This window comes from Plasmodium vinckei, assembly GCF_900681995.1.
Source record: "Plasmodium vinckei vinckei genome assembly, chromosome: PVVCY_10".
NCBI lineage: Eukaryota > Apicomplexa > Aconoidasida > Haemosporida > Plasmodiidae > Plasmodium > Plasmodium vinckei.
Window position 1 is genome coordinate 1,559,210 of NC_051302.1, and position 23,135 is coordinate 1,582,344.

At 21.9% G+C, this 23,135-nt stretch overlaps 5 protein-coding genes across 5 annotated transcripts; 2 read left to right on the forward strand and 3 right to left on the reverse strand.

Moving 5' to 3' along the window:
* Positions 1-914: 914 nt before the first annotated feature.
* PVVCY_1004140 (conserved Plasmodium protein, unknown function) lies at positions 915-8,153 on the reverse strand (the record flags this gene model as incomplete). Its single annotated transcript, XM_008625859.2, has 1 exon — positions 915-8,153. One exon carries the CDS (start codon positions 8,151-8,153, stop codon positions 915-917), a length of 7,239 nt encoding a protein of 2,412 aa, XP_008624081.2.
* A 1,143-nt stretch (positions 8,154-9,296) lies between these two features.
* PVVCY_1004150 (conserved Plasmodium protein, unknown function) lies at positions 9,297-12,620 on the forward strand (the record flags this gene model as incomplete). The annotated part of the gene is made up of 1 exon (XM_008625862.2): positions 9,297-12,620. One exon carries the CDS (start codon positions 9,297-9,299, stop codon positions 12,618-12,620), a length of 3,324 nt encoding a protein of 1,107 aa, XP_008624084.2.
* A 507-nt stretch (positions 12,621-13,127) lies between these two features.
* On the reverse strand, positions 13,128-13,777 carry PVVCY_1004160 (RNA-binding protein 8A, putative; the record flags this gene model as incomplete). The annotated part of the gene is made up of 3 exons (XM_037634485.1): positions 13,128-13,207; positions 13,332-13,523; positions 13,723-13,777. The coding sequence occupies 3 exons, from the start codon at positions 13,775-13,777 to the stop codon at positions 13,128-13,130; spliced, it is 327 nt and encodes a 108-aa protein (XP_037490578.1).
* A 1,094-nt stretch (positions 13,778-14,871) lies between these two features.
* Positions 14,872-17,821, reverse strand: PVVCY_1004170 (RNA-binding protein, putative; the record flags this gene model as incomplete). Its single annotated transcript, XM_008625864.2, has 2 exons — positions 14,872-14,919; positions 15,038-17,821. 2 exons carry the CDS (start codon positions 17,819-17,821, stop codon positions 14,872-14,874), a joined length of 2,832 nt encoding a protein of 943 aa, XP_008624086.2.
* A 1,042-nt stretch (positions 17,822-18,863) lies between these two features.
* Positions 18,864-22,117, forward strand: PVVCY_1004180 (ribosome biogenesis protein BOP1, putative; the record flags this gene model as incomplete). The annotated part of the gene is made up of 5 exons (XM_037634486.1): positions 18,864-19,290; positions 19,473-20,944; positions 21,081-21,147; positions 21,268-21,454; positions 21,691-22,117. The coding sequence occupies 5 exons, from the start codon at positions 18,864-18,866 to the stop codon at positions 22,115-22,117; spliced, it is 2,580 nt and encodes an 859-aa protein (XP_037490579.1).
* Positions 22,118-23,135: the final 1,018 nt, after the last annotated feature.

The window sequence follows — 23,135 nt, forward strand, 5'->3', positions numbered from 1 at the left end:
ATAATATATTATTCATTCTTTAACTATCATGAAATAGTATATTATTATTTTTTTATTATTTTACAAACATTCATGGAAAATAAAGGTATATTGAAAAATGTTTAGTGGTTTTCAATTAATTAGAAATACTTTTGCATATATATTATATTAACATTATGAGCTACAATTATTTTTTTAAATATTTTTAATTAATATTCACGAATGAGAAATGCAAAATAAAATAGGATATCATAATTAGGAATACTATTTTTTTTATATATTTTATGTACTTATGAAATTTTCAAAAAAAAAAAAAGGCATTCTTTAATACAAGTCCTAGTATAATCGCAAATTAAATTGCACACAAAATGTGCTTCTCTCTATATATAGATTATCCTCATTTGTTTTCCATGCACTTGAGAATTATTTACATAATAATGTGTATTAAAAATGGTTTTATTTTTATAAGCACATTATGTGTATTAAAAATGGTTTTATTTTTATAAACACATATGTATTACTCGTGCTAAAAATGGGATTTCATAATTTTATATTATAAACATTTTTATGCACATTTTTTAATATGATAAACGTTTTAAGAAGTTAAAAAATGGCAGTAGTACAAAAATAAGGAAAATTTTCATTCTATTTTTTTTTTTTTTAAAATAAATTATTTACACAAGACATAATTTTTATAATGAAATATAATACGGAAATAAAAAATCAATGAATAAAAATATGTGAAAATAATTTGTGTATTGTCATACTTTAATGTATGGACATATATATGTAGAATAATATTTATACTTGTAGTTTATAAAATAAAAAAATGAGTAATATAGTTTTATATTATTGGCTAATTTTAGTTTGGCAATTTATTTGCTTATACATTATTAGTAAGCAATATGCATTAGTGTAAAGCATGGTGGTATGTTTTAGTTTTGGGCAGATCTGATTTTTTTATACTCCTCCATTTTAATCCGTTTTTCATTTATATATTCTTGTCGTTCATGTTGTCGATTCCAATATCCTTTTTCTTTCCACCAAATAATAAGATCTTTAAAACTTCTTTCAACTTTTGTCCATAATTTAAATGATTTATGATTTACATATATAGAGTCTTGAAGAAAAATAAGATCTGCTTGTTTGTCTTGATGTTTATTATATGTTGAATAATTTTTTTGATGATGATGTGGTGGTATAACCATTAATGTAAAACGCAAAGGATTAATGTCTTGCATATTCTTATCATCATTGTTATTGTCTTGTTCTTTTTTATTAGTTAAATATATTGGAGGTATTAAAGCCCATACAATATTATCTGGTTTTTGAAAACTTTCTTGAGACAATTCTTTTCGTATTTGTTCCATAGTTTTTTTTCTTTTACATTTTGGATGATTATATAATTCTAAGAGATTTTTTTTTAAATTATTACAAAATAATGAAACAATATTTTCCATTGATTTATATTGTTCATTATTAATGATGAATATTTGTTGTATCTGTTGTGATGCTTTATTTATGTTTATATTATTTGGATGTATATTTTTTTCATATATAGTAAACTTAGCTATAATAAATGGTTGATCACATGTTTTAATTATTACATATAATTTATTTATTTCATTTGATGGATAAATAATAGATTCACCGATTGAAATAGTTGGTTGTTTTAAGTAAGTATGAACTTCATGGTATGTCCATATTTTAAAAATAGGATTTGTTGAATATTTTTTATTTTGATAATATTTATTTTTATTTTTAATTCTCATTTTATATCCTCCATCCATTTGTTCATCTCCTTCATCTTCATCAAAATCGTCTATATCTTCATTGTCATTTAATTTTTTAAAATGATTTTCAATAAAATGATTATTACTATTATAATCTAGATCAAATTCTGTTAATGGTGATAAGATATCAGAGTGAATGGGTTCTACTAGATTAGTTAGAAATTGTTGTTTTTTTATTTTTTTTTTATTTTCATCTGTTACAACAATTTGAAAATTAGTTTCAAAGGTATTATATAAATTATATTTAACTGATGCTATTCTTCCTTTAATTATTTCACCAATGATTGACTGATTAATAAATTCATCATCTTTTAATTTTACACGATTATATTTATTATTATAATTTTTATCACTTAAACTTTCTGTATTTGAATTTATATAATTCATTTTATCTACATAATAATTTTTTAATTGTTTTAAAAAATCACGAGAATCACTAATGTAACCTTTTATATTATATGGCAATATTGTTACGTTAATTATTCCATTATGTTTATTGATAAAATTCATTTTACATACAACTTCTGATCCTACCATTAGATTTTCTTTTTTTTCATTAATTATTAAGTAGAACAATTCTTCTTCTCTTTTTTTTTCATATTGACATCTATAATCTTTATATGGGTGTAGTAATTCATTTTTTATAAATTTTAAGTATGGATAAATAAATATATTTGTATTGTTACTATTTATTTGATTTTTTTTTTCGAAATAATATTTCTTTGAATATTCTTTAATTTCAATATTATTTATGATTTTTTTTTTGTCTATAATATAGTTCACGATATCATATAAGTTTGTATCTTTTAAAAAGTTATTTTTTTTATTTTCAACACTATTTACAAATAAATCAAGAATAACATCATGATAGTTAAGTGGGTGTATACGAGTATTATCTAATGCTTCTACATATTCGTTGCCACTTCCGATAATACGGATAAAAGATGCACAATTTAGATAAACACAATTTCCAATTAAATTTTTATTTGAAGATAATGTTAGTAAATCTTCTCTTGTATTTAAATTTTTATTATGTAACAATTTCATTAGTTCTTCCTTTTTTCGTAATCCTAAACCTGATATATAACTTAGTGTATTACCAAAATGTTGTTTTTTTTTTTTTACAAAATTAATATCACATCCTGTTTTATTTACAATATCTAAAATGATTCTATAAAAAACGTGTTCTAATTTGTATCCACAGATGTACTTTTGTAAATCATGAAGACAGATGTTAAACATATTTTTGTTTTCTTCTTCAAATAAGGATAAAACTGCATCTAATGGATTTTGAACGTATCTACATAAGGATAAACATAGAAGAGCTTCTCTAGAATATTTTGTTGTTAAGTCTGTGCTATATTTTAAATTATTTGTAATAATAAATGGTATATATAAATTTTCAGCAATTACAACATATTTTGTATTAGCCAATAAGGAAGTATTATAAGGAATAGAGGAAGTAAATTGATTTTTTTCATCCGTTTTTTCTGAATTATTTTTATTATTATTTAAAATATTTTGAATGTATGAAAATATCATATAAGATGGTATATCTCTAATTCCAACACATATAATATCAGGTTTAATTTTTTTTAAAAATGATAAGAAGATATTAATATCGTTAGCTATTTGTTCTTGTTCTATAATAGTTTTTTCTTTTTTTACTATATCTATATATATATTATCTAAATAGATATATTCGATAATATCACCATATATATCACATGCTACAATGTGTAATCTTATTCCAAAATTAATTGGCTCACATATTATAGATACTACTTCATATACATTATGATTTTTTTTAATATTATTTATGATAGCTCTTTTTTTTTTTTTTTCATCAATTTTATTAGATATATAACTTTTTTCGGATTTATCTGAATAATTGTCATAAGTTAGATAATGTTTTTTTTCAATATCATCATGTTCTTTTTTATGAATTTTGTCTTTTTTTTTTTTATTAAGATTTTTATCTTCTTTATATGAATTATTATCTGATGAATAACTTGAATCAAATAGATCTGGTTTATCTTTTAAACTATTTTTATTTGAACTTTTTTTATTATTTTCATCATCTTTATTTTTAATTTTTCCTTTTTTCTTATTTCCTTTATCATTAGTACTACTATATGAATCGTCGGAGTAGTATTTTTTTTTATTACTTTTTTTTATTTTATGTTTTTTTTTTGAAATACTTTCATCAGTATAACTTCTGTATGAGCCGTCACTTTTTTTGTAATCTGAGGAATAGTTATCTAATCCATATTCTGAAGAATCATTTAGAATGTCTTTATTACTTTTTTTTTTATTAATTTTATCTTTTTTTTTTTTTTTATCCTTAAAAATGTCAATTGGTTGAACATTTAAAGTTAAGTAAAAAGATTGATGCATATATGCCATGAGCCAATTTTGGGCATTTGCTAGTAGTAGGTTCTCTAAATTTTTTTTAAATAATGGCAATAATTCGATACATAAAAAATTGTTTAGGATTTTTTTTTGAATATAAACAAAAACATTATTATTTTCCATATCATTATAACAATAAGCATAAGATAATTGTTTTAGTATATTATTAATCCAATCATTATCTAAATTTTCTGCTTTTATTAATTTATTTCTTTCATTATCAAAATATGATTTTACATCTAATTCTCTTTTATATTTTGATGGATTATTACTATTTTGAAATATAAATATTTTTTTTTTTTTTTTTTTTTTCAATTGTTCTCTTTCATTAAAGTTTTCATTTTTCCATGGGACATCTTCATTTGGTAAAATTGGATGAATGATTAGATTAAGAAGTTTATTATCTTTATTTTTTAAAATTTCTAAATAAATATGTTTATATTTATGTAAATTATAATATTTTTCTAATTCTATTTTTTTGGTTTCTATACCTATTTCACTTTCATCTAACTTTGTATTAAAATAATCAACATTGTAATTGTGGACATAGCATGGATCATGACTATTTAAAAGGTTGTCACTTTTATCTATGCCATTATTTGTGTCAACATTTTTTTTGTCGATATTTTCTTCGCCATTTTCTTTAACTTTAACGTCCCAGTTTGATTCCCGAGTTGTATTTTTTCTTCCTGAATCATTTGGATTCGATTGAAGGTTGTTCATAAAATGTTTTTCATCTATATGATTAAGTAATAGATGTGCAGGGAATCTAAATAATCTATATGACAAATAGTCAGGGTTACTTGTGTCTATGTGTGCTTCACCTTCTGGTGTACTAACTGTTGTTATAGATGCATATTTCAAAAAATAGAATCGAAAAATATATTTTATACAAGGATGAGATGCTAACAATTTTGAATAATAGCAAATAAGAGTTTTATAAATATCTTTATTAGCAACATCTCTTGAAAAAAATGATTTACACCATTCATCAATTTGAAACTCGATATTTAAATTATTTCCATATATTTCAGGTACATTAGTTACTATATTTTTTATTTTAGAACAATCATATTTAAAATAGTTTTCATCTTTATCTAAATTATATTTATAATCATGCCGTTTTTTATCGTATCTTCTTCCTCGATTGTCATATGAAAATGTATCATCATATTCATTATCAATATTTAATGAATATATTTTTTCATTTTTTATTAGATCAAAAATATATGAAATATTTTCATAAAATTCATCTGTTGTAAGAAGATATTTATCCCATATATTGAATTTATTTTTTTTTACAAAATTAAGAAATTGTAATCCAGGTATATTTTGTTCAATATAATCAATTTTTTGTATATTACTTTGATCATTTTTATTTTTCAATTTATCATTTTCTTTTTTTTCTTCTATTAAATCTTCACCAAATAAATCATCCTTCAAATATTTGTCGTCTTTATCAGAAGTGTTAGTAACATCTTGTTCTTTTTCATTTTCTATGCATAACACATTAGTATCATCGAGCCCGAAATTGAAATTATTATTATCTGTTTGATTTTGAATATTTGTACAAAAATTGATAAGATTATTTTTTAAATAATAATAATATATATTAATATCTTCATAATATATTTCATTATATTTATCTAATAGTATAAAAATGTTTGGATTAACTTTATTATTTTGGGTAGCTAATAATTTCAATTTATTTTTTAGCTTACTAATTTTGATATAAAGTTTATACCATATTTTATCTAATTCAAATATATCCCATAAAATATTTAAATTAAATGGTGGAAATATTAAAAAAGATTTATGAAAAAATATAAAAGGTATTTCATTTTTATATTCTATTAATAATTTTAATGTTAATATACATTTTTTTATTAAAAATTGATCAGACAAAAAATCACTAGGATTTATATCTTGATAAACATTATCATATGTTTCTTCAATAATTTTTTCAAAATTTTTTAAAGTAAAATAGTATGGATATTTTTCTTTTAATTTATTTATAATCCATTTAGATTCTATTAATAATAATTTTTTTGTTAATTTTTTTTTTCGATTTTCATAATTAAAATAATATCTTTCTGGGATGTCAGAATATCTAATTAGGTTGTCTTTTTTTGTTAGTAATTCTTTAAGTGCTTCATCTGGTTCTACAATTTTTTTCCATTTATTTGATGCAAGATCTAGATTTGTTATTTTTCCTTTCTTTTTTTGTTTATTACTTTTTTTTTTCTTTTTTTTTTTATCACTTTTTTCTTGACCAATATCTTCATCGAACAAATTTCCATCATCATTTATGCTTACAATAGCATTACTTTCATTTAATATAGATGATTTTTTATTTTTATTTTTTTTTTCATGAATACTTGTACTGTCATCGTCATCATCATCAACCTGATCTTCGTCGTCATAATAATTATATTCTTCATATTCATCATTACCTTCTCCACAAATATTATCATATTCTTTTTCATATAACTCATCACTTTCATTTTGTTCACTACTTAAATCATTAGTATAATTATCATCAACACTTGTTGTTTCACTGCTACTGCTTGTTTCAGTTTGTATTTCATCACTTTGATCTTCACTAACTTTTTCTAAAACTCCATCTTCATTTTCTAACTCATCAATTTCGTCATCTTTAACATCATAATCAGAATCATCATCCATTCCCACTTTTTTTAAATTTTCATGTATATCATCAAGAAGTGTATTTATTTTTTTTTTTTTTTTTTTTTTTTTCTTAAATTTTATATCATTATTTTCATCAGATATTTGATTTTTTGAGAATAAGTCACTTCCTTCGTCTTCCTCTTCTTCTTCTTCTTCATCTTCCTCATTTTCATATTCATATTTTTTTTTTTTTTTAACTGGTGAAACATTAATTATGTCAAGAACAGTATTTACATCTCCAAATGTTTGTCTAATCATTTCATGAATATAAGAATCTGCTTTTCCAATATGTTCTGAATTATTTTGATAGCCATCTATTATTTCTTCACCTGCATTATCAGATTGTTGATTTTGTTCTGTATCAAATATATTATCATCGTAATTAAATAAATTATTTTTAAAATCATTTTTTTGTTTTTTTAAATTACTTTCACTATCATCAATAAAATAGCTTTTATGTTTTAATTGATCTATTTGATTTTCATTTATATTATTTTTATTTTCTTTATAAAATGAATCATCATTTAAAGTTTTATCACTTCTATCATTGTATAGGTTACTAGCATTATCATCATATTCATCATTGGATTCGATATCTTTTATTTTTTTTAATCGTCTATGTTTTGTATCTTTTTCATTTCTTGCAACTTTGATACCTGTATTTTCTGCAATCAATTCTAGATCTTCTTCATCTAAACTTTTATTTTCAAAATAATCATATTTTTTTTTTTTTTTTTTTTTTCTTCTTTTTTTTTTTCCTTCCTCTTCTTCATCTTCTTCTTCATCACTATCAACAATAAATCCTTTCATCTCATCATCTTCTCCATCTTCTTCTTCTTCTTCATCTTCGTCCTCTTCTTCATCTTCTTCCTCTTCATCTTCTTCTTCTTCTTCCTCCTCTTCTTCCTCTTCCTCCTCTTCCTCATCTTCTTCTTCTTCCTCCATTTTCCTTTTATTTGACTTTTTTAGCGTACTCTTTTTTTGTTGATTTTCATTTTTATCACTTACCACTTCATCATCATCATCATCATTTTCATCTATAATTTTTTTGCTTCTTTTGTTTTTAATTATTAGATCGTCGTCATCGTGGCTATCCTGATCATTTTTATCGTTTGTCACATTTTCAGCATTATCTTCCTCTTCTTCTGTTCCTTGTAACTTTTGTTTAAATCTTTTTAATCCTCTAAATAAGAATCCTTCATTTTTTCTCTTCGAATTTTGATTATTTGCAGGCTCGTCATTTTGGTCATCATCCTTTTTATTTTGATTATCTAAACCCATTGTTATTGTTTTTCTTCATTACTTTGAATATATATAACTTTTGGAGCTCGAGGAAGTTTTAAAAATATCTGCACAAAATGGGCCTATACATAAGTGTTTGTTATAAATATATGAATAATATATACTAGTGTTTATTTGATCATTCCTGTGATTTATTTATTTTTTTTTGTGTTTTTTATTTTTTAATTTGTTTTCTTCTCCTTTTTGGGGGATGGTGGAGAAGCAGCATATAAAAAGTTTAGTAAAAATTGTATATATTATAATTATAAAAAAAATGAAAATAAAAAAATGTTCAAAATTAAAAAGCAATGTGTTTTTTTTTTATTAAATTTTATTTAATTATAAAAAAATAAGGTTTGAAAAAAAAAAAAAAAAGTAATACAGGTTTTCATTCTACTTTTTTTATTTATATATACACGTCGATTTTTTTGAAATACATATATAGTTTGGTAGATTTATTGATTATGTAAATTAAAAGGGAATTAAGCCATCAAAAGGGTTTACTAATATGTATGCATATATTTATATTTTTTTGTATTAGGCAATATTTTGGAAAATACAAAATATATGTATCAATGTAGTTATTTACTTTTAGCTGACAATTTTGTACATAATTTACATTTTTACTTATTTATCTTATTATATATTCCTTCAAATAATGAACTTACTACATTGTTATTAGAGTTACATAATGTAATATGCATGTGTACATATGTAATAAGATTAATAGAGAAATGGATTTCATTTTTATGAAAATATTATAAGCCTTTTTTTTTTTTTGTTTATCTTTTATATACATTGTATTACACAAGTTTTGTATTTAAAAAAATTTTTTATTCTATCTTTATATTTTTTTTATTCTGTTTAGTTAAAGATCAAATGGGATTTTTATTTTACTTAACTTGATAAACATACCAATGTCTCTGTATATTTTATGATAAGCCATTTATACTTCGGGTAGATAAAAGTAAAAATGATGAGGCTAGATAAATATAAAATATAAACTTTATTTTTCATAGAGGGTATATATGTTTTTGTTTATTATCCCTTAACACTTAGTATATGTATCTATATACATAGATAAGAATAGAGGATTTGTAAAAAAAAAAAAAATATTTTTTTTTGTGAATGTAAAAAAAAAAAATGGAGTATAGAGAAAATGATTGGGATGAAAGACAAAAACGTTTGGAAAAAATAATAAAAAAAGAATTTTATTCTAACGAAGATGTAGTAGAATATTGTGAGGATATAACTAAAGGTGGTGTTATATCTAAAAATAATTGTGGATCTGATAAATGTTGTAACTGTTTTAAGTGTGAGTATATTATATTAGTTATTAATGAATATATTAAAAAGGATTGTATATTAGATAATTATGTTGAAGCTTATAAATATTTATATGAAAATATTGAAAAATTTAAAAATAAAATATTAAATAAATTTGACATTGATGATATTGTTTGGAAAGAGATTTATCAAGTGTCTGAAAATGGGAAAGAAAATAACCAACCAAACTGTAATTATGCACAGAAAAATGTACAAAGCAATGTAAGCAAAAACTATATTGAACAGAATAGGACCAATAATAGTGGTAATACTAAAGATGCAAGTTACAAAAGTGAAAGCAAATACATGTTTAGTTTAAATTTTAAGGGGGAACAAGAAAACGATGAAGAACGTAATTCTATTGAAATGGAAGTATATACTATATCTGTCATTTTAAAAATAAAAAGCAAACTTTTAAACTCCTCACCAATGTTAAAACAAATTATAAACACATTACCATACTATGATGATAATTATTATTATATAAATAACAGAGTAGGAATTATTGAAAAAATTAAAAAACAAATTTACGACTATTGTTGTAAAAGCAAAAAGAATAATGATCCTGGATTTTACATAAAGAATGAACAACCAAAATATATGCACAATAAAAATTGTGGTTTAAATAATAAGACTAGATTAAATGCGTTTGCAAAAAATGATGAACCATATTTATATGACAATGTTAATTATGATGAAAATGGGCTTGATGATTTTACAAATATGAGCAGCCTATATAATAATAAGAGTAACGAAGTAGACTTGTTTAATGCCAACCATTATAGTAGCACAAGTAATAATTGGGAAAGTGATAACTATTATAAAAAAAATATAATGAATAATATAAATGATTATGATATATCTTTTAATAAAAAAGAGAGATACAATGATCATATATTTTTTGATAATGATGTGGAAGAAAAATGTAATGAGCTAGCTAAGAAAAAAGAATGGAGATTCAAAATTTATGAAATAAATATAAAATCAGATAAAAACTTAACGAGTTTAAAAAGTATTGTTACATTAATTGAAATGATTAATCTGGTTTATTTATATTTTATTAAATGTGTTAAAAATAAGAAAAAAAAAGAAATAAATAAAATCATTGAGCATGACCAAAATAATGAAAAAAAATTTTTTTGTGATGAAAAATATTATGAATTTTTTTATAATATTATATCTGGAAATATGGAAAATAAGATAACTAATTTAAAGAGAAAAGGAAGAAAGAAAACACAATCGGAATCTTCGTATTGTTCTGATGATGATCAGGAGGAACTTTCCTCATCTTCTGACATGGGTAGCAGTAAAAATTATGATAAAGATTGTGAAAGTGATTCTATTAAAGATGCCGATTCTGTTTTAGATTCAGAAATAGAATACAAATCGGATGAAGAGAATATTAATGATTCCGTTAAAAGATTAAAGGATGACAGTAAAATGAAAGATACTAGTTGGTCAATAAATCAAGAAGAATATTTAAATATGGATAGAGAATGTGAAATTTCAAACATGTTAAGTGATGAAGAAATATATAATGTTATAGAATATGTAAAATATATTATTACATCTATTGTAAAGGAGTGTGATGGTTATTTTAATATTGAGTATTTATATACTTTACACATATTTGAGTTAAAATTATTTTTCGATATTTTAAAAAAGAATATTTTAAGAAAGAATATACAAGATGATCTTTTAATTATATTAACATATTGTGGATTTAAACTTCAAAATGATGAAATAATAAATTTTAGTTTTTGGATGCTTATAAGTATATTTGAAGATGGTAATATTCCTAGTAGTTGGAAAATCCTAAACAGTGCAAACAAAGATGGTAGTGAACGTACTGAAGGGGCAAGTGATGTGTTGAGAAAAAAGTATATTGAATTTAAAAACAATGTTAAAGAAATAACAAAACAAAATGATAAAAAAAATGTAATAGAAACATGTAATACAATTTTTTATGAGTCATTAAACTTAATACCTAAAGTAGAAAATAATAAAAAATGGTTGAGTGAAATTGACATAAATAATGGGTATTTTTATTTTAAAAAAAATTTAATTGATAAAAATGTTTTTTTAAATTTTATAAAAAATGCAAAACATGAATTCAATTGTTATAATAATATAGAAAAAGGATATACTATAAATGTAGTAAAAAGGATAAGAGATTTTAATGATTATTATTCTTGTTGCTACATTTTAAAAAATAATAAAAAAAAAATATTAATAGGATTCAAAAAGAAAGGAGAAAATAAAGTATATATATATAAATATGATAAAAAAATAAAAAAAATATATAGACATGCAAAAAAAAATACTGTTATATCAGGATTTTTAGGGATACTAATATGTAATTTTATTGGAATGAAAATTAAAATATATGATAATGGAATAAACAAAAAATATTCAAATTTTTTTCCAAATTTTGAAAGAAAAAATGTTATAACAATCCGATTTGAATCTAATATAATAAGTGAATTACCTCGTCATTTTATTTGTAATATATATAAAGAAGATAAAAGTGTAAAATTTATATATGAAAATAAATGTCCAACATGGAATGAAGAAAAAGAAATTTATGAATTGCCTTTTTATGGTCGAGTTAGATTGGCAAGTGCCAAAAATCTACAGTTAATTTTAAAAAAATGTGTAATCAGTAACTCAAAAAAAGCATTATTTTCAAATACAACTATTAATGATTTAATAGATTATATGAGCACGGAAAGGAATAATCAACTTCCGGAATATAGTGAAACATTTAATAGCAAAAATAGTAATGGTAATATTGCATATCCCAATGTCAATGATGAATATGATTGGAATGCAGATATTACATTCAAAGGAACAAACAATGAAAATCATAATAATAGTAGAAAGAATAATGGTGGTATACAAAATGAAGAGGGAGAAAAAGGTATCATAAAAAAATTCCCTTTTGATGTAATAAAAAATAATTTTAAAACACAAAAAGAAGAAAAATTTGAAATTATTAATAATGATCAAGATGAAATATTTCTTATTTTTGGTAAAAATTCAAAGGATTTATTTACTTTGGATTTTCGTCATCCTTTATCTTCCTTTGAAGCTTTTTCTATAGCAATTTCTTCTTTACTGAAGAAAAAAGCTGTATCCTAATTTTTTTTTTGTGTGTATAATGTTTATTTTATTTTGAGCATGTATGCATATTCACAATTTTTCAAATATATCATTGTCTATATGCATATACCTATTTGCGTATAAACGAAGCGTATATTGTACTTGCTGTAATATGTATTTATTTTATGGGTAGCTATCCATTTTTCTTTATTTTTATAATAAACACCGTTATGCTCAATTTGAGATAAATTAAATTTGAAAAACCAAAATTATGTTATTTGATTATTTAAAAAAAATACAATTTTTAATAGTGTCAAAAATTATAAACGAAAAAATAAGGAATTTTTTTATTAAAATGAAAAAAAGCAAATAATTTATTAAGATGAAATACGTGTGTATAAAAAAATTGTCATATAGGTTGTAAGCATTTATATTTTTAATTGTGGAAATGGAAATATATTTTTTAATTTGTTTTAATTTCCAAATGAAAGTATGTGCAAGTATTTATCGAAATGTATAAAATGTAAGTAATAGTTCGAACAACTCTTATCCATTTTTTTTTTTGTCTTGTACAAATGCCCAGTCAACATGTATTTTCTGGTTTAGTAGCATCGATCCATTCATTTCTAAAAAAATAAATATACCAAAATAAATGTAAACTGTAAACCTATGAAATATGCTTAATATAAATGTAGCACAGCGAAAGAAATAATTATGAAGAATAAATTATGTCATATTTATTAGGCATACCATCAATAGCTCTTTTTGCGTCAACAAAATTTTCAAATTCGAGAAATGCATAGCCTTTTATAAATCCAGTTCTTCTGTCTAAATTTAAATGTAAATTTCTGATTTGACCGAATTCTTCAAAAACTTCTTTAATATAATCTTCTCTTGCCTCACCATGGATGTTTGTTATTATAATTATCCATCCTTCAACAGCTATATTAAGAAAAAAAAAAAAATAAATAGTAATGTATACATTTTTTCGCTTGTCATATGAACAGTTCATGTAGAATTAAATTGTATTATATAAATATGATAATCAGAAATCAACATATTTGTAGTTTATATATTTCTTAAAATTCAAATATTATAACACTATCATTATTTTCTAAATATATTAGTCTTTTCTCCATACATTTAGCAGGAACTTCATCATCATTAAGAGTGGTGTTTGTGTAATTATCTTCCATTTGTTAATATATATATTGGTGATTTATTTTTTTTTTTTTTTTTTAACAAAATAGCTGTATAAAAAAGTTAGCTAAAATGTTTACATAAAAAAAATGTGCATAAAAGAATGCTAAATATTATTACATGTACATAACTTTAGTATATAATAATGGATGGAATATATTTAAAAGGTATGTGTTTTCCATCAATTTTAAATGTTGTTGAATATGCTAGAAATATTTCCCAAATAAAGAAATTATAATAACAATAGCTTTAATAAAAAAAAATTTTAATAAATAAATGGCATGTTGTGACAATAATAATAATAATGGCAATATGAATTGGAATACATATTTTAATAAATTAGAGGATGTAGAATTTCATATATATATATTTTTAGGTATATAAATTTCCAATCCCGCTCATACCATTTTTATATACATACATAATGCATATAATATAGCTTTCTCTCTATTTATAACATGTTATATAGAAATGGCATAAATGAAAGAATTAATAAATGGGGTTTAAAAATTAAGATTTTATTATTTTTTGGTTTTTTTTTTTTTTTATAATTGTATTTAAAAAAAATAGAACAATCAATTTCTTTCCCTTTACCATGCTCTCATTTAGATAATAAAATACTTTGATTTATAAAATTGTAAAACATGAAAACATTTTAATAATTACAACTCCAAAATTATAATATATTTTTTATTTTATGAACAGTTAATAAATTTTTATTAAAATGTGAATTATAAATATAAAAAAAATATTAAAAAAAGGGGATATTCCCCATTACAAACATTTTTTGATTATCCAAATCAAATAAGCCGATTTAAACGAATAAAAAAAGGCAAATTGTTGAAAATTAGTGTATAACATAAAAAATGTAATTGTAAAAAGAAATAAGAATAAAATAATATGAAACTGCATAATTATATAGAGCAGTTATTATATATTCTATAATGATTTGCTAAGAGGTAACAATTGGTGATTTAATAAATCGTGGATATATATAAATATTTAAACAAATAAAATAAAAATATATCTGTTTGGTTAGCAAATTAAATAAGCCTAAGTTAAATTATGCTATTGCTATAAAGGTTTTTCTTTATTGACTGTTTTTGAGGAAATTTAAAACATCCTTTTGTATTGATTCCTGTAAAGATAAAGTGAAAAAAATGTGCACAAATATATAAAGTGTAAACAATGTGATAAATGGACATGTATAGATGGTAATATTGCATTGTTCTATTATTGGTTTTTTTTTCGCTTACAATATTCTTGTTCGATTTTTCAGTGTCCTTTTTCATAATACTTTTAATAGTTTTATTTTTTTTTTTAGTTTCCCCAGAGTTTTGTACATTCAATTTTTTGCTTTTGTTTTTTTTATTTTTTTTATTTTTTTGTATATCACTATTATTTATTTCTTCATCATTTGGAGGGTCAAGGAATGTAACGCGTTTTTTATGTTTTTCTTTTTTTGGAAGATTATTTTTCTGATCATCAGTGGTTGGATTGATTGGGTTTGTAATATTGTTATTTTCATTTAAAGCTTTTAATAATCTTCGTTTTGCACGTTGCCTTTGCCCTCTACCCATTTTTTTTGGCTTTTTTCCGATTTTTTTTTTAGTAGATAAATCATTTTTATTTTTTTCTTTTATATGATTTAGAAATTTCTCTTCCTTCATTTTTTTTATATGTAGCATTCTTAGATCTTCAATACAATAATCAACATATAATGTATTTTTACTTTTTATATTTTTTTTAACTGTTTGAATATCTTTTTTGTAAATTTTTTCATTTATTAGGTCGAACATATTTTTATTTTGCAAAAGGGAAATAATTTGTTTGGTATATTCATGTTTGCTAATATCAAGAAAGCATATGGCATTTTTGTTAGTTCCTGCATTTATAGTATTAACATTATTACTGGCATTGTTACGTATTGTTGGGCCGACATTGCCATCTTGTACGATTTCCTTATTACTAGTGTTGTCTTTCATAAGCTTCATTTTTGTAATTACTTCATTGGCTTTTTTAAAAGCTTCTTTTTTTTTTAAATCAAATTTTTTTATAAATATAGGAGTAAAATGCTTTGCTATAAGACGACGAAAAGTATTATGTTCAACTGCAAGAGGATAATTTCGAATATACAATCTACATGGATTTATTACAAAATTATTATTTTTTAAAAGTTTTGTTTTTTTATCCAATAATTTTTTATTTCTTAAAAGTATATTAGAAGGAATATTCTCATTGTTAACATAATTTCCATTTATTAAATGGATGTTATTACTTAATTTTTTTTTTTTTTTTTTTTTTTCTGTTGGAAGATTTTTCTTATCTTTTATTATATCATTTGGTACTGCCCTTTTAATCATAAGATAATTATTTTTAAAAGATAAAATATCAGTGTGTTTAAGATTTGAATCTTCATTTATTAAAAATTTTTTGAATTTTTCTTTTTTTTTTTTATTTGCATTATTATAAAATTTGTCAATTACATTTTCATTCTCACTCATTTGTTCATCTTCTTCATTATATTCTCCAATTTTTTTTAAAAAATTATCAGCATCTATTTTTCTTTTCAGTTTTACAAAAACAGATATTTTTTTATAATCATTTCTACAAGTCTTTATATATATATAATCTTTGCTAATATTTTTTTCTATATATTCTTTAACTTCTTCATTTGTTGTTTCTATTGGAATATTAGTGATAAAAATGGTTTTCCCTTCTTCAACATCTTTTTTATAGTCTCGTTTCTCGTTATCTTTCATTTTTTGTTTCTTTTTATTATTGTCTTTGTCGTCCTTTTGATCCGAATCATTTAATTTTCTTTTTTTAGACAAAGATGAAACATGTTCATCACTATTATTGTCATCTATACTGCTACTTGTTTCATCTGAGTTGGTATCAACATCCTCTTCATCACTTTCTTGACTTCCATCATGATAATTATTGTAATTATCAAAAGAGTCGTTCGATAGAGCTTCATTGTCTTTGGAAGTTTTATCGTTAAATGGGTTAATTTCCTTGTTGTATTTTTCAATGATTATTTTGTTGCCACATAAAATAGTATTTGTTAGAAGTAATGCCTTTTTTGCATTTTTACGATTAGAAAAAGTAACAAAAGCAAATCTTTGTTTTTTATCATTTTTTTTAGGAATATTTATTTTTAGATCTTTTTCGATATCCTTAAAAAGCTTTTGAATATTTTCTGTGTGGCATTTTATATTCAAGTTTTTTATAATAATCATTTTATGTCCTGTATTTAGAAGACATAACTCATGAAGAAAAAAAAGATTTTCACAATCAACATTTTTATTTTTCAAATAATTTTGAAATTCATTTTTATTGATAAGCTGATAAAATGTGGAAGCCAATTTATAGTTTGCAAATTCGACAACATGCTCAAAGTAGTTTTTTGAGTCATCCTTTTTTTTATGTTTAAAGTTTGTATTATTTATTTTTTTAAAAATAATATTTTTATTTATATTATTTTTTTTCTCTATATTTATCACAATTTCTTCGAATTTTTTATCCTTTTCTGAGCTAGCTACAATTTCAATCTCTTCATCACTATTATTGTCATTATTTTTATCGTCTAAAGATTTAGATTGATTATTTTCACAATCTAGTAATACCTTTTTTTTTAATAAATAAATGTTTTTCAAATAATTTAAAATAGTTATATTATCTATATCACAATTTGTATATATCTTTATAGAGTTTGAGTATTTTATTTTATTTCGATTATAAATAATGGAAGTTAAAACTTTTTCGTCATGCTTTTTCTTTAAAGCAAATTCACACATAATCTTTGTAGAAAAATCGTTTGAATTATTATATTTTGTTATGAAATTTGTTGCATCTTGTTCATTGTGAAAAATACAAATAGCACTTTTTGTAGAATTATTTTTATTTTTAAAAAAAAAATGTTTTTTACATTCCTTTTCAAATCGTTCTGTCAATTTGTTTACATCATTCTCCCGTATATTACGGACAAACACTTTGTGTTTATCTATGGGACTATCATTTTTATATTTTTTTGTCATTATGGTATCTTTTTATTGTTTTGGGGATTTGGTATGTTTGTTTTCTTTTGTGTATATATTAGCATGTACACTTATTAACCAAACTAGCGAATTGAGAATAAAAAATAGCTTAATTATTTAAAAAATTCTGACTTGTACATGCAAAAAAAAAATTTTTAATTATATTCTTATTACTAATTAATACTTTTTTTGCCCCCCATCCCTACTATGAAATTTGTATTATTGTTCTGTATATTTTTCTCTTTTAATTTTACTATATCTATAAATATTTTTAATGAAGAATTTGGTTATATATATTTTTTCAATAAAACATTGGTTTACCAAATAAGTAATATGCTTATAATATTTTGTTAAAACATTTTAAAAGAATAAGCATATGTCATTGTTTGATAATTATTATATATTAATTTTTTTTTTTTCCATATAGTTATTTTGAAGAATATATAAAAAAATGAATAATTTTTTAAATTTTATGTTATATATTTTATGAGAAACCCTAATAAAATAATGTGGAAAAAAAAATGAATGTAACATATATAAAGTAAAAATTGTTATGAACTTGATAATACAAGTATGCATATATCATCATATGTATATAGGTGATGTCATAAAGATTGAACATGTTTAGTGCATAAGATTATATATTACTTAAATAAATATTTTTATGAAATTTTGGCTAGCATAAAAAAAAAAATACAAAATTTTCCTCAATCTCAAATAGTTTGTTTTATTAGAGGAATTACTTATCTCCATACTTTTTAATTTTTAAAAAATAATGCCATTTGTTTTTTTTTCTATACAGAAAATCGAAACAAACGCATACACGTATGGCTACCCAATTGCATGTTGAGTTTTGTATTTATCTGATAGTTGGATGAGGAAAAAAAAACTAATACTTTTATGTTTATTGTAAAGGAGTAAAAGAAATAAAATTAGCAAAGGAATAAATATATTTTTTTGCTTTTTTTGTAATTTGAAAAATTAAAAAAATAATATTATTTTAAATATTATAAATTTGGAATGAAAGGTTTCTTATCAAAAAATGAAAAATCAAGATAGCGATGAAAACACAACTGAAAACGACTATGAAGAAAGTAATAAAAATGTAAATAGTGACAGTAATGGGAATGTTGAAAGGGATGGAAAGATTTCCTTCGAAGAAGCAAATAAACACACCCTGTTAAACAGAACAAAAAAGAATAAGAATAAAATGGGAAATAAAAAAAAGGATGAAGAAGGTAAGTTAAAAGCAAATGGAAAAGATAAGAAGAAAAAAAAAAAAAAAAAAGGACATGAGAATGCAGAAGCAACCACAAAGGGAAATAATAGTATTCTCTCTAAGAAAAAAAAAAAGAAAAAAAAAGATAATATTTATATTAATGAAGAAATTGATGATAGTGATGATGAATATAATTTAAATACAATTGGTAATATTGATCTTAAGTATTATGAAGACCTTGATATTATTGGTAAGCTAAATAATTTTATAATATTTAAAACTGAAAAGAAATAAAATACGAAAAACTTCAAACTTTATAACTGCATTTTATTTTTATTTGGTATATGAATAAGTTAAAAATTACATTGTCTATACATGTGGGTAATATTAGCTATAAATATATGTCCCCCCCCCTTTTATGTACATATGCAGGGTATGATATCGATGGTAAGAAGATAAAGAAAACAAATGAAAACATGATTGATGATTTTATAGAATCAAAAACAGATCCAAATGCATGGAGAAAAATTAAGGATAAGAAAAACAATCGAGTCGTAACACTTACAGATGCAGACTTAGAAATTATAAGAAAGATAAGAGAAAATAGTATAGCCAAACATATAGATGAATCAAAATATATATATGAAAATGATAGAGAAGAATATAAATTACCTCTTAATATTAATATGAAAAAGAATAATAAAGTATCAAAAGGTGAAAAAATGAAAGTATTAAAACTAATGAGATATTTAATGGATAAAGAAAAACATCCTGAAAAATATCCAGACAAAATAGATAATAATAAAGAAGAGATGATGTTATATGATATATGGAATAATAAAATATATGATGAATATTCAAATATGAATGAAATAAGTTTACCAAATATATTACCAGGTCATAAATATAGTTATAACCCACCACCTGAATTAATATATACTGAATCTGATGAAAGAAATATTTTAAAAAATAATAAAGATGCATTTATACCTAAAAATTATGAAAAAATAACAAATATAGAATATTATAAAAAAACATATTATGATTTATATCAAAGATGTTTAGATATATATTTATGTTCAAGATCTGTAAAAAGTGTATTAGATATAAAAAAAGAAGATTTATTACCTAAATTACCATCTACTCAATCTTTAAAACCCTATCCACAATATCCCTTTATAAAATATGATATAGCTGATAAAATAAAGAATGAAGATAATGGTCATAATTATATTTGTTTAAATGAAAATGATCATATTTTTTATGTAATAAAAAATAATAAATTATATTTATTCGATATATTAACATCCTATAATATTGATGTAATCGATTTGGAATACTACTTTAATTCTGTATTGCCAACAGATAAAAATAATAAAAAAAATATAATGATAAAAATAAATAAAACATATTCTTTATTAGCAATATCATGTGAAAATTATATTATATTAATTCAATATGAAAGTTATATACCTCCAGCTAAATCTAGTACACAAGATATTGAAAAGGTTTATTACAACGGGAAAAGAAGAAAAGATGACAATACTTATGACACTAACAATAATGATGAGCATAGTGAAAATGATACTGAATCTTCAAAGGACATTAACGAATTTGAAAGTGATGAAGAAGATAATAATCAAATTCTTGAGGATGAATGGGATGATGAAGATATAAGTGATAGTGAAAATGGAGAAGATAGTGAAAGTGATAAAAATGATGAAATTACAGAAAATGATAATAATTTGAAAAAAAAAAAATATATAGATTTAAATAAAAATATGATATATTGTAAAACTAAAGAATTAATTAATTCTTTTAATCAAAATTTTAATAATTCCGATGAATTTATATCCTCTTCTGATTTGGATATAAAATGGACTAAACTTCCTTCTAATGATAAGGTTAGTTATGTTAAAAAATTTATGAATAATTTTTATAAACTAGATAATATATTGAGTCTCTCAAGTTATATATATCATTGTCTTTGTAACATAATAAATATTTATATTATTTTTTATAAATTTTTACTTTTTTTAGAAACTGAAATATTGTGTAGCAATAAAACACGAAGGATTAATTAGGCACTTTTCTTGGAACCGAAATGGTATTATTCTTTTGTTTATACGTTTTTGCATTATACCTATCAGTTGGCTTGTTGAACTGGATATGGAAATAAGTTTGAGCAAATAATTGCATATCACTTTTTTTTTTCTTTATTTTTTAGGTAACTATTTGTCAGTGACATGCTTACGAAAACTTGGACAATATCATCATTGCTACTTGCATCATATTAAATCCATGAGGACAATAAAATTAATAAATAAATACAAACAGAAAAGAGGGGACATAATACAATCTATGTTTTTTCCACGCAACCCCTACTTTGTTGCTGCTTTTGAAAATAGCATAATGTAAGAATTGAAAATTTTGAAAATGTTGAAAATGTTGAAAATGTTGAAAATGTTGAAATTTTTGAAAATGTTGAAAATGTTGAAAATTTTGAGAAAGATTGAGCAAATGTTTTTATTTATTTTTTGTTCTCCTCTTTCATATATTCACTGCTTTAACGATTTTGTGTATTACATCTAATTGATTAAACTGTTATGCATATATATGTATGTACATTTTTTTTCTTTTTAAATTTCAGAATATATAATTTAAAGCCTTCGTCAAAGAAAGAGAAAATATTCAAGAAACTGAGAGGAGTTAAAAATGCAACAAGCATAGATATACATACAAATGAAAGTTATATTTTAGTGTCAGATGAAAAAGGAAATGTTTTTATTTATGATTTAGATTTGGCTAGTAGTCCATATAAAATGTTTCATGCTCAAAACTGTTCTTTAAAAAAAGCAGAATTTCATAAGGAATATAATTTGTTTTATTCATTAGGCTCAAATGGTGTGATAAATTTATTTTACTCTAAATTTTTTAATGATTATATAACAGATCCTATTTTAGTACCAATTAAGGAAATAAAAAATGAAGCAAAGATAATTGACCTGACTTGGTCAGATAAAAAACCATGGCTATTTGCTCACACAGAGTCAAATTTTTCTGTCTTATACACATAATAATATATACATTATAGAAAAAAAAATATATGTAATAATTATATATTCATTATGTGTATGCTTATTTTTCTACACAATTCTAAGTGCTTTTAATTTTTTTTTTTTCTCTTTAGTGTTATTATTTTATATCATTTTATTTTTTAATTGCAAACATTTTAAATATTTGTAACCTTATCAAAAAATATATACTTTGATTTGTTTAAGAAAAGGATTAACATATAAAAATTTGTAGAAAAAGTAAAATAAAAAATAACGTGGAATTTTCTCCAAATTTTTATTCCTTGTATGCCCTATTTTAATAGTACCATTTGCATATAAATACGAATATATTTTTTCATATTATAAAATTAAAAAGAATGATCATGTGTATACACGGGTTTTAAATGAAATACATCTATCAGGTATTTCTATATATCTATGTATCTACATATTTATAGGGATGTATATAGACTGATATATTATACCTTTTTTACTAATTTTATGTGATTTTATTTTATTTTTATATATATAGATTTTATTATATTTATCGTATGCTTAGCATAGTCCCCCATTTGACAGTTTTCAACCCTTTATACACATACATTAAAAATATATAAATTAAAAAAAATGACTAAACAGTTTGGTAGTAATATTTTAATTGCTTATTAATGTATTTTACAAAGTTTGAAAATATTTTTTATTCGTAAATTCAAAGTTTTAAAATGGTTTTATATTTTGTAAAAATTTTATTTCACCTATTTTAATGTACTATCACATATAGTTTTTTTTATATGCGCAAATTTTTTATTATAGTACACACAATTGATAATGGGATAAAGTGCTACCTTTTGATTTTCTTTGTTTTTTTAATATTACATTATTTAAAAAATTATACATTTTAATACATTATTATTATTATGATATTTTTTAACGTAATTTATACTCTCAACCAACGGTTATATATTTCCAATGTCGTTTATTTTTTTAAATTAATTTCCAAATTTAAAGCATATGATATTATTTATAAATAATTTAATTT